The sequence below is a fragment of the Pararge aegeria genome, chromosome 8 (assembly GCF_905163445.1).
Source record: "Pararge aegeria chromosome 8, ilParAegt1.1, whole genome shotgun sequence".
NCBI classification, from domain to species: Eukaryota; Metazoa; Arthropoda; class Insecta; order Lepidoptera; family Nymphalidae; genus Pararge; species Pararge aegeria.
This window is the reverse complement of record NC_053187.1, coordinates 16662255-16675535: the sequence shown is the minus strand read 5'-3', so window position 1 is coordinate 16675535 and position 13281 is coordinate 16662255. Positions and strand designations below refer to the sequence as shown.

Here is a 13281-nt window from a genome sequence, read left to right as displayed (position 1 = left end):
TTTTTAAAAAATAGCTTAAAACGTAGGTAGGTCTACTTGAAATAATAATTCAGAATTTTAGAAATTCAAGAACAGTAAATTTTTCTTTAGGGGAAAATCTGTTATCATTAGAATTAAGTAGAAAATTAGAGTCCTGGTTTACCCGGAGAGTTTTAGATTAACTCAAATTCTTTCATTGTCCTTCATACCGTATCTAATCCATAATTTTAGTTTCATTCATTTAAATTTTTCATATATTCTTATTTCTAACTACATATTTTCATGACTTATGGTGAAATAATAAAAATGTATATGCATCACTACGGGTTAAGTTGTTCACAATAGTTTGTTTAAAATCTCTTGTATTTACAAAACTTCCGCTAATCATACTATCGCATCAGGGCAGTCATCATCGCAGGATTACTCTGAAATAGAAACAAATCAGTTTTAATATAAATTTCACTTTATCAAGGTGCCGACTCTGCTATTACAATGATTGTCCATGTCGGTCAATAACATCATAGTATTAATGAAAGTTGAACGTTTATTAAAATGATACATACAAAAAATAGTAAAAGCAGTTTCTATGCAATCAGCAGTACATGTTTTCAAATCGGACATAATTAAGGTAATCGAGTAATCACAAATTGCATTAATGAAAAAAAAACGATTATTATGTGTATGTATCTACAACAAATAGTAAAAGAAGTGGTAAACAATAGCAGCGTGTAAAAAAATAACGGTAAAGTATTCACAAATTAAATAGGCGTACAGGTTTGTTGGTGTGGGTTTCGACGGAAATTTAACTGTTGTTAAGTTTACGTTGTCAATTCTATTATTTTTTATTAAAAGCTACTTAGTCATTAATGACCACAACATATGCAATTATTGTCATAGCAAATTTGGGTCCCTGATGATGCTACACAAGTCAACTTCTTTGTATACTCTTATAGAGTAGCGGCGTGCAAGAAAGACCGTGCCGAGCCAACGCGGCCTGCGATGAAGAACATTGCATTTCCCGATTATAACCACTACGTTCTCATTAAAGATTGTTTTTTTTTGTTTTCCCTAAACTTTTATGTTTATTAGAGCAAAATTAATCGGTAACCCATTCGCCATTAAATTTGTAAATATAGAGAAATCCGGTAAATGTATTGGTTGGAAATTAAAATTAACATTCTTCCTGCCTTAGCGACTTTAGACGAAAATTATATGAAAACTACATTATTTTGTAATCCGTGTTGCTCGCCTTCCTAATTCTGTTTGCAATGACCCCGAAATTGGTTTATTTTACGGTAATATCAATAGTGTAGGTCGCAATCTATTAGATAAACTGTTGCATGTTACCTAAATTTGAATTTTATGTATAATTTGCTGCATTTTTACTGGGCTCTACCCTTGTTTATATAGAACTTATCTGTAGAAACCTGTTATTTTTTGAAGTCAACCATTTTATGAACTATTTAGTAATCACAACTGTTGTTGTTGTAACCAATTAAAGAAAAATAAATAAAAATAAAAATTAACACAAAATCTTAATTTTTTGAAAAATGGAATAATCTTATCAAATTAGTGTATTGTCATCGGTCCTCCATATACCTACAAAGATTGAACGAAATCAGATCGTTTGAAGGGGTCAAAATCATGTCCAAAGGAGTCGGTTACAAACATAAAAACAAACGTACAGGTGAAACTAATAAAAAGCGTGTAAAAGGTATACCTAGGGTAAGGTAAGGTAAAGGTTATACCTTAAAACTTCTCTGATCGTGAAGCTGAGTAGCACAAGCAGCGCTGATGCTTCTGCGGGACCTGCGAACAAAAATCCTTTTATTAATATGGTATGAGAAAATATCCTCAAGAAACTCACTTCGCGCCTTTAAGTACCTTTATTTATACCGTAGCGTATTATCCTACTACTAACCTACTCGTTGGACAGATACGGTGAAATCGCTGACCCAGACAACTGTTGGGGAATTTCGACACGCTAACAACCGCCAAGTGGTGAAGACTCGCGCGGGAAGCCATGCAATCCAATGATGCCTCATCATCATCATCAGCATCATCTCAACCAATTGACTTCCACTGCTGGACATAGGTCTTTTGTAGGGAGTTCCACAACGCACGGTCCTGGGCCGCTTGCCGGTACTGGAGGATTTGCCCTTAATCACGCTAGGCAGGTTTGTAATCACAGTAGATAGCACACACAGACCTAGAAGCACAAAACCTTTCTCACTTATATACCTTGCGTGGCCTCGTACGACTCTCTTGGGAAGAAGAGCCACGGAGGACCACAAGGCACTTTACTTACTTATTTATACTCTTTATTTGTACACCACTCAGAAAAACGAGACAAAAAAAAAGAACAAACACATGAAGAATGAAGCAGGATACAAAAGGCGGCCTTATCGCTAAGTAACCTTAGGATTAGGACAACTAAAAAGAACACAAATAGGTGGGGTACACTATTTAGTACATACATACGAATATCTAGACATACTTATGTATTAGTATGTCTAGACATTCGTACCACCGTTCTAACCAGACTACACAAATAAAAAAATACTATTGATAAATTTAAAAAATAAATATAATATACTAGCTGTTGCCCGCGACTTCGTCTGCGTTTGATTTTGTTTTTAAAGTATTCAGTATCGCTTAGCCTTAAGTGAGTATTGTAGTATATATATACATATATATATAACATGTGACAAATAATTTGCAATAAAATAAGATTGCGACTATAATTAAAGATCTAAGATATCCTATCTCTTAAGTTGGACCAGAGTGCTCACGGTGAGCCAATTTTATTTCAAATCGGTTAATTAGTTTAGGAGTCCATCGCGGACAAACATCGTGACAGGAGATTTATATATATTAAGATATCAATCATATCCTTAAGCGAGAGATCCATAGCTTAAGTTTTGTAAATAAATATCAAAAAGGTTAATCGAGTTCACTGGAGATCTTAGAGCTTGCAGTTAGCTCGGCCAAAACTTTGTCAGCCGATTGTTGCAGTGGACAGTGACTTCGATTCGAACAACTGGAAAAATGTTTGTGTGATGAACATGAATGTTTTTCAGTTCTGGGTGTTTGTATGTATTATAAGTATTTATGTATGATGTTCGTAAGAGTATTCATCAGTTATCTTCTACTTTCTTTTCTTTTCTTCTCTCTTCTAGATGGCAATTTGTTTACTGTCGCAGTGTATTTATTCTTAATATTATTAATTAGTTTTGCCATTCAAAGGGGTAAGACAGCTACCATTCTGGGTACTAGGCTTAGTTGCGGTGGTATCCAGGAAGTTTTGGATTATATTTTGTTTTATTTTAAAAGATCGATTACCTAACAATAACTTTGGCTAGATCCAAAGGTCCTAAGCCGTAGTCAAACAAACTAGCGAGCTTATAATAGGTCACAAATAAACACACATCTAGACAACTTTGCGCATTTATAATCATCATATCGACCCATTAACGGCCCATTAACTGGCATGGGTTAAGGCCGTCCTACAATGAAAAGGGGTTACGGCCGTAGTCCACCACGCTGGCCCAGTGCGGATTGGTGGACTTCACACACCTTTGAGAACATTATGGAGAACTCCGAGGTATGTATGGTTTACTCACGGTGTCACCGTAGAAGCAAGTGATATTTTAATTGCTTAAAACGCACAAATAATTAAAATATACTTAGAAAAGTCAGAGGTGCGTCCTGGGATTCGAACCCGACCCCCCCGCAAGTGATGTCGAAGTCCTACCCACTGGGCTATCACCGCTTAGAATCTATAGTACGGTATAAAAATAATATAAAGCATTTTTCAAAGTTAACGGAGGGTAAAAACCCATATTTCCAATACAACCCCGGGCATAAAACCGAGCGAATATTAATATAAAACAATCTCCGGGCCCAGATGTTGCGGCTCTTTATTTAATAAACTTGATCAAATGAACAATGGATTCGAATGTCGCAAGAAAGATATTAGGGTATCCACTATCCGGAGTATTATGTAGACGTGACCTTTACTTTCGTTTTTTTTAATCCCCAACGCAAAAAGCAGTGGAATTTTTTTTTATTCGGGAGGGAGGTTCTCGGGCCGTAGTTTGTTAACCTAACGACAAAGACGTTCTGCGAAGTGATTTGGCATTCCGGTGCGATGTCGTCTAGAAACCGATTAAGGGTATGTTAATGTTATGTTATGGGTAAGTTTAATAGAACTGTTGGAACAGGTTTGCTCACTACCACCTTTCATTCATCATTTTGACAGCCGGTTGGCGCAGTGGGCAGCGACTTTCTGCGTCCAAGGCCTGGGTTCGAATCCCACATCTGGAAAAATGTTTGTGTGATGAACATGAATGTTTTTCAGTGTTCGGGTTTATTTGTATATTATAATTAATTAAGTGTATTAAATTTATAAAAATATTCATCAGCTATCTAAGTACCTATAACACAAGCTACGCTCACTTTGGGGCCAGATGACGATGTGTGTATTTACGACAATACACACATCGTCATCTGGCCCTAAAGTATATTTATTATTTATTATAATTTATCATAGACTGCATCATCAGGTGAGATGGCACTCAAGGGCTAACTTGTAGTGGAATAAAAAACAGTAATTGAAACCTTGAAGCAAATTCAGTCGTTCCCATTAAATATGTACACCTACTAATGTAAAGGTAAATAATTACACCTACTAATGTAAAGGTACAGATTTTTACGAAGCTTGTACAAATTATTTTAACGTGTGCAACTTACTTTGCAGTCTACGTCTGTTGCATTATAGTACCCAAACAAATAGAACGATTTTTATGCGGTTTTTTCTATTTGAAAGCTAAACTAATCCAAATGGTTTTTAGCTATAACTTATTAACATCGGTTAAGGTGTTTAAGGTTTATTATCTAATTCCCTATACTGTGATATCGGTGGCACGCACCGCTATAACGATTCATATTTGAATCAATTCCTCATAATGGTTGCCTGGAAAAAAACCTTATAAATGATAAGGCCGCCTTTGTTACACAAATTAAATTACTTGTACCTTTGTCCTTTTTTATTTATTTTAGTTTTGTTCTTGTGTGCAGTATTTTTAATTTGATTTGACACAGTAACCTTTAATTGATTCTGCAGCATTCAGCAACTTTTAAAACTATCGATCTATCTAGCTAGATCCAACACAGTAACTCTTTTTTTTTTATTAGATCGTAGGTAACTGTATCAGAAAATCGGCTTGCATATACCTACAGTTAATGTTGTGTTATAACAAAAGCAAATATGAACGGAATACGTAATAAATACTGTTTTATCTCCCTTATCCGCTAAGCAAGCAGACTGAGTCAACAAACGAGTAGCGGTTACGTGTCGGTTATACTTCAAGACATTTTCATATACCGAGGCAGTATCATTATTACATACTATATGACGGCCGAATGGCGCAGTAAGCAGCGACCCTGCTTCCTGAGTCCAAGGCCGTGGGTTCGATTCCCACAACTGGAAAATGTGTCTGTAATGAACATGAATGTTTTTCAGTGTCTGGGTGTTTATCTGTATTTTATAAGTATTTGTGTATATTATTCATAAAATTATTCATCAGTCATCTTAGCACCCATAACACAAGCTACGCTTACTTTGGGGTTAGATGGCGTAGTATTGTCGTAGTATATTTATTTATTTGGTGGGTGGTTTACTGGGTTCTAACAGCAAAACATGTTTTTCGAAGGGAGTTCCAAACTCCTTGGTTATGAGCCCCTTACGTCCAGCAGATTCCTGCAACTCGTTTGATGTCTCAATGTACTGGAATCGTGACCTCGCACCGGTAATCAATTAAAAGCCTATAACAGACCACTGCTGGCTTAAAGACCTCACAATCATCTCACTTGGCAGAGGGGTTCGTGATCACAGTATATGGTAGTTGTAGGACAGAGGACGCTGCATTCTCCGTTATATTCCTTTAGTCAACTCGTACATCTATAACGGGACGGATGGTGACAACAAATTCAAAACTTCTTTATTCATGTAGGCCTATCACAGGCACTTACGAAGCGTTCATATATTTAATATATTTACATAATTAAATTAATAAGGGGATGGTGATAATTTCGTTCGCCAACTTAAACCTAAATAAAACTACGAGGGTTCCAAAAGTGTTCCTGGTCTTCGAAGAGCCCACAACAAACTTAGTCGGATAATTTTTTTTTTTGCTTTCACCATCTCACAGTAAATTTATATTACGCTATGAAGTTAGAGCAATTCGCACCCCAGCTTTTTTATCGTTTAAGTAATCCTTAACGTTAGAATAGGATTTTTCTGTAAACTTACGTTTTATATAAACTTTGAACTTATTGAGGGACATCTCAAAGATTTCATTCGGTAATTGGTGTTATAAAATAATATACAATTGCCCTTGAATTAATTAGCAATTTTATGTAGCCTAGTAAACTGCACCACGGGTTTATTTTTGTTTCTAATATTTATATTGTTATAGTCCACTTTCTTTTTAAACTTTGTTATATTTTTATGGACATTAACAAACAACTGTATTCAACTCTGACGTCACCGCACTGCGTAGAAAGCTAAAAGAATATTTTGAATATCTCAGCGTACTCGTAAGTCAAAAAGTAAAGTTATTTACAATTATTGTCAACGGCTTTTAGCATAATAATGACAAATGTCGTGTAAGAAAACTCACGTAAACGAATTCCCGCAATCCCGCATCGTTCCCGCACTCGTAGATCCTTAACTGAGATTAACTATCTTTGCTTAATACTCTTGACACGTGTTTAGCGTGCTTTATTTGCGTTGTGCGAAGATTTGAGTTCACACGCGCAAGGCCGTAGATTAAATCGGGAAAATTTTGGCAACAAATCACTCACCTAAAGTGACGCGACGTATTTCGAGTTGAATAAAACTTTACTATTGTTATGTCCAGAAATACCATTCCCCTTACTTGAAGTTACGTATCACTGGTGTTGGCAATGCGCTTCGGGGAATACAATATACCGGTTTTGTTAATTTTATTTAGGGTAGGGTATTTATTTGGGGTTAATCCGTCATCCGTTGGAAATAATTCTGCCTTTGGCGACTTGTAGAGTCATTTTAGGGTCTGGCGGGCGGCGGGCGCCGCTAGGTGGGTCGCGGTTGAGAGCGAAAGCGTTCTCGTGACCCAGCCACCAGGCGATTTGTTGGAACACCTTGGGGTTTTAGCCAGTACGAGTACGACATAACCACTGTCCCTTCCCGTGTTGAGGTGGTATCAATGACAATAAAACCACGAAAAAAAAATTGGAGGGTATTTATTCAGGATAGTGTACTGTGCCGTTGCGGTGGTATATATGAGGATTTCCCCACGAAAAAAAAGGAAGGGTTAAATACCTTCCTTTTTTTTCTATTTATAGATGATTATTATTTTAGATGATACACTATTCAGGATAGTGTATCACCATGAGCAGCGCACAACCTAGTTTAGTGTGATAGACTCACGCTAAGCTTGGTTGTGAGCTGCTACTAGGTTTTTGTGTGGTGTAAATCGTTAATGTGTTCCCTGCTTAAGGCTTATCAAGTACTTTGAAATCTAAAATTATTACTTGATTAAACACACTAGGTATAGTTTAAAACATATAACCAATTTTAATACTTTAACTTAGAAATGAGCTTTCAAATATAATCAGAAGTTCTTTGTGAATGACAATATATAATTTATAATTTCTTCAATCCTTATACTTCACACCAAACAGATCTTCGGCAATGTACCCTCTGCGCATGTTCAGGAGCATCCTCAGGAGATGTTGACTTCACAATGAATAATTGTTAAGTCTTAACAATTATCGCCAAAGATCTGTTTGGTGTGGAGTATAACGATTGAAGAAATTATAAATTACACCATACAGATTCACCTGCTTTTCGCGGTGTATAGCAAATTAAGCTTAATTTTCATAAATAACATAATTATGACAAATGTCACTGAAGGAAACACACGTAAACGAATTCCTCTACCCATGACATCGACGCACTCATAACCCCTTAACTGAGATTAACTGTTTTCGCTTAACATGCCTGACACGTGTTTTAGCGACTGTAATGGACGATTGTGCGAATATTTGAGTAGGTACGGACGCGCGTGAAACTATGGATTTAACGAAACCTGTAGGAGACCTTGTTTTTTATAGATTATATTATATCATATCCTCCGTGGTTTCAGTTTGTCAGACATCGATAGCCTTCTCAATCCGATCCAATCTAGAGTATCGCCCTCCCCCTCCATTTACTTGGTGTATCAGTTTTATTTGCAAACGTATCTAGAAAAAAATACTATAATAAAAAAAATTACTTTATATTATTCAATAAACAAAAGTTGGTCTAAAATTACATTGAGCCCATAATAACTCAAAGAATTAAAATAAGCTGTACAGTCTCGTACTTTTTGGAGCTATTAAAATTATCTCGACAATAGTATGCAAAATATCTCGATTCCGTGAACTAACAAGGCTATAGCCTTGTTAGTTCACGGAATAGCCTATAATAAAAATAGCCGCCGAAATGAGGCGAAAAAAATTTTTGAATGCACTCTCTGATGCTTCGCATCATGAGTCGTGCAATTAAGCTCAATTAAATAAGTCAACTATTGTAGGGTCAAGTTGTTACTTAACAATTATTGTTAAGTCTTATCTTTATTCATTGTAAAGTCAACATCACCTGAGGATGCTCCGGTTTCGGAGCGAAACGTGCGTAGAGGGCACATTGCCGAGGATCTGTTTGGTGTGGAGTATACGTATTGAAGTAATTGTGAGATGGTGATAACGAAAAAAAAAAAAAAACACCCGGCTAAGTTTGTTGTGGGCTTCTTCTTAGACCAGGACGCGTTTGGAACCCTCGTAGCTTTAGTTTTAAGTTTACGAATGTGGTTATCGCCATCATCTCAATACCGTGTGGTTCTTATGTACGCATCAAAAGTGCCACCTGTGGGCCTACTTGAATAAAGATATTTTTGACTTTGACTTTCAACTTTGATTATAAATTACACCGTACAGATTCTCCTGCTGTTCGCGGAGTATAGCAAATTAAGCTTAATTTTCATAATTTATTATGGATTTCCGCAAGGTAACGCCTGCTTCTGTCCATTATTTTGTTAAAGATGATACAAGAGTGCTTTTGTTATAGCTACTAAAGGTTGAATACCGTTTGCCCCAAAGTCGAAAACTTGATGTTCACACCGTGCCTTGGAGAGCACGTTAAACTATACTGAGCGAAAAAAGCCTGGGCCCAGAAGTTGGCTAAGGATAATAAATAACGTATGTATTCTTATTTTGAATTCAGCTCTTAATGCCTGTTTACCTGTGCAGGTAAAACAAATGTTATCCATTTATATATATTATGGAGGGTAGAGGTAAGGAGAGTCATCTTATATGGGAGAAAAGTTGAAAAAGTGTCCAGTTGTTGCGCTAAATAACAGTTCAAAAATCCTCCACAATGGCGCTGGTGGATGCACAGGCTATGGTATGAATGTAGCAATCGTAGATGAATTGAAGTGTGCCGAGTTAAAAAATTTAATGTCATTATCGACTAAAGTAGTTGATTATTGAGAATTTCAACAACTTACGTTGTACAAAATATTGTGGTAAATATAACCTTACTTCCTTGTATCTCCATACTTCCTTGTTTATTTTTCAAGCCTACTCTAACAATATTTATATTTGGCGCTTCTTTTAAGAGTTACCCTGATGCAAATGTGGCGCCATCCTAATTTAATACATTTTGACGACACTTTTTCATATACACAGATGACTCTCCTTACCTCTACCCTCCATAATATATATCTATTAAATACTATTGTACCGACATTTGCCAATTAAAATTACCCTAACATAATTATTATTTTGAAGGTACGGATTAAATGATATTTACTTTGCGAGTACCGGATTTAAAACAGAGTTTCGTTAATTAATAAAAGCTATGTTTGCAAAACAATAATTTATATTTAACGGATGTCGAGTAGTTTATTTTTAACAATTTATCTTGGCAGCTTATAAATATTGTGTGGAATATTGGTATTCCAGTTGGTCTTAATACAGTTAAATCTCTGTGCCTTTCCGCTGAAATTTGTTTCATAATTTGTAGCCCCTATTTCATACCTTTGGGTGTAGAATTTTGTATTATCCTATCTTAGCCGACCTCCCCGCTCTCTCTGAAAATAAAACTACCATCCAAATTAGAAGCTTGTATGTTAGGCTTAACAGTCGATGAAATCAAGTTTCTAAATAGCAAGAGATATGGCGCTTAAGATTTTATTATAGTTAACTAACGGAAGTTTACATAATCAAAAATATATAAGTTAGTAGTATTAATAGTATAAGTTAAAGTCAAAAATTTATTTATTCAAGTAGATAGGTGGCACTTTTGATGCGTACATTACATGACAATTACACGGTAATGAGATGATGGCGATAACTATATTCGTAAACTTAAAACTAAAACTACGAGAGTTCCAAACGCGTCATTGTCTAAGAAAAAGCCCACAACACACTTAGCCGGGTGTGTTTTTTTGTTATCACCATCTCACATTGTCATTTATAATTATTAGAAGAGCAACCTGGTTAGAGCAATAATACGCACCTAAGCTTTTTTAACAATTACGTAGTCCTTTATACTATAATAGGACTTTTCTATGAGTTTAAGTTTAATACAAAAAGGCAGATCCTTTAGTGAGTGTATCCAAATTCCACTGTATTGAATTTTATCCTCGGTTTGTGACCACTGTTTTGGTGCCGTATTTTGTACCATGCGTTGCGAAGCTTCCTTGGCCAGCACGTCATAGTATTGTAACATAATATGGCATGCATAACTTCTAAAATCTGCTCAAACGAAATTTTCCACGTAAGAGAACGTGCGATTTAGTGTTCCGGTGCAATGTCGCGTAGAAACCGTTAAGGGGCATGAATACCATACTCCCTAACAGGTTGGCCTGCTACCATCTTAGACTGCATCATCACTTACCACCAGGTGAAATTGTATTTGTGTCACACATTTTTGTCAGTCTGTCTGTATGTCTGTCCATCTGTCTGTCTGTCGGTCAAAAATTTGTAAATAAATAATTATTTTCCTTAGAAGTTTTCGAATGCAAGAGATGTTGTGAAACTGTGAAAAGGCAGTTAGTTTCAGAAGAAACTCACTTAGTCTGGTAAAGCTGGATAAAGCTGCCAGCTCTACTACTATAACATCTACAGTAGTACAAGAGCGTTAATATAGCCATTATAAAGCTATAATAGCATAGCAACTGCTGACTCTCAACACATTTTTTTACGGCCCCACTTTCTGAGCCGATGGTAGGGCCACTTCAAACAAACAGAGAATACCTTTTTGATAGACTCTTTTGAGACGTCAAGGGTCCTGAAACACTTGTATAAATGATTTTTGTATAAATTATATGCGTAAGTTTGAATTGATAAATGTAAAAGGCACATAATAATATTATTGTACCGACATTTGCCAATTAATATTACTCCGACGCAATTATAAGGGTTCGAATAAATATTTACCTTGGAAGTTGCGGAGCTAAATATTAAAATTTAGTTTTATAAAGCTTCGGCTACGTTTTATATTTGGGAAACAGTATTGAAATATTTCCAAAAAATTCTGATGATGTAAAAATATTTTTAATTCGAAATGTCTGTTTGTTTGTTTGCTACCTTTGTTAGGCTCAACCAGTCTTGATGTAATTTGGCTTATAGCCAAATTACATCAAGACTGATTACATTCTTTGCTTATAGAAAACGCGTAGGTACCTACTTAAAAAAAATATGAATTTTGGATTTGAATTCATTTACAGGTCCCAACCTGAGGGGGTCGCTGTTGAAGGCCCGGGTTCTATCCCCGGCAGGGGTTGTTTATAATCTAAGTATCTCATCTGATCTGGTTGGTTGTGAGACTTCGGCTGTGGTTAGTTACCAATCGATCTACAAAGACTGAGTGATTTAGCGTTTCGGTACGATTTCGCGTAGAAATCGTTTAGGGTTATGGCTTTAATATAATTGCCATACCCCTAACAGGTTAGCCCGTTACCATCTTAGACTGCATCATCACTTACCATCTGGTGAGATTGCAGTCGAGGACTTACTTGCGGTGGAATAAAAAAATTTGGATACCATTCAACGTTCGCACGACCCAGAAATCGAAAGCAGTACAACATGATCTGTTGTCAAAGCTAAATATTAGACTAACGAAACAGTTAAACCGTAGAGTAAAAAAAAAGGTGTGAGTGGTTAGTAATGAAGAAGAGTGAGAAGCTTCAGTCCGGGCTTCTTACCACGCTACCAAAATAGTCGTGCCAAACCATTTAGAATTGCCGCGTAGGAACCGATAAGGGCTATTGTCTTTATATATTACCTGACATTGTTGACTAGCATTTGGAGGTATTTAATAATGTTCAATTGTACATTAAAACCTGCGGTTGAAAATGTAAATGGCAGATAAATTATCTATTGGAATGTCACTTTTCTTAAACAAAAGATGAGTCGGATAAAACGTCAAAAGGTGTTGTACAAAATCCGTTTAAGCAAATAAAAATCGGAATTTTGGATATTTGAAATAGTAAAGTTTTATTTTCCACTACCAAGCTATCGTAGTAAAATAACCATACTCCTAACAGGTTATTCCGCCAGCATATTTAGATTCCATTATTTACCATTACGTGAGATTTGTTGTTTAATTTACTAGAATGGCTAACTTGTAGTGGATACATAAAGAACATATATATATATATTAAATTGTTCGGTTATATTATGCTGAGCTCTGAAGTTCTATAAGAAAATCTATATGCCAATAAAGTCGTTCGAAAGCACCTAAAAAAGACCATCTTGGGAAAACCAAGGTGAGTCCCGATATACAAAATTTTGTCCTATCTGTTAATGTGATTTCCCTCTTTTTTAAGGTATACCTTACCTTATACCTTATTTTAAAAAATCCTGACTTCTATTATGTTTACAACTTTCTAGGCTGACGTCATAAAGAGATAAACATTTTGATGAAATAAAATGCAGTTAAATTTGAAAAAAGAATCAAATTAAAATTCACAGAATGGATACTTTTTTGAATGCCTTTCGAAACAGTTAAACCGTAGTGTCAAAAAGATTAAAAGTGTTAGTTGTGGACAGAGATAAAAAGCAAATGGCTGGCCATTCTTGGGTCCACGTTCGGGGAAACACTTTAGCTAAACATTTGCTAATGGAAATGGAAAGGAGCCAGCTTCGAACAGTTCAGGAGTTGTTTTTTACACGCAGTTGACTTTTGGTGCCAAATAGCAGGCCGCGTGTTCG

General features: G+C 35.9%; 1 protein-coding gene across 1 annotated transcript in view; it reads right to left on the bottom strand.

The window, feature by feature from the left end:
- Positions 1-315: 315 nt before the first annotated feature.
- LOC120626037 overlaps positions 316-13281 on the bottom strand; it is a 111333-nt gene continuing 98367 nt past the window's right edge. Inside the window, exons 6-7 of the mRNA XM_039893317.1 lie at positions 1728-1788; positions 316-404 (exon numbers count right to left, since the gene is read on the bottom strand). Coding sequence (XP_039749251.1) covers positions 389-404; positions 1728-1788 — 77 coding nt within the window. The 3' untranslated portion in view covers positions 316-388. The remainder of the gene's footprint in view (positions 405-1727; positions 1789-13281) is intronic.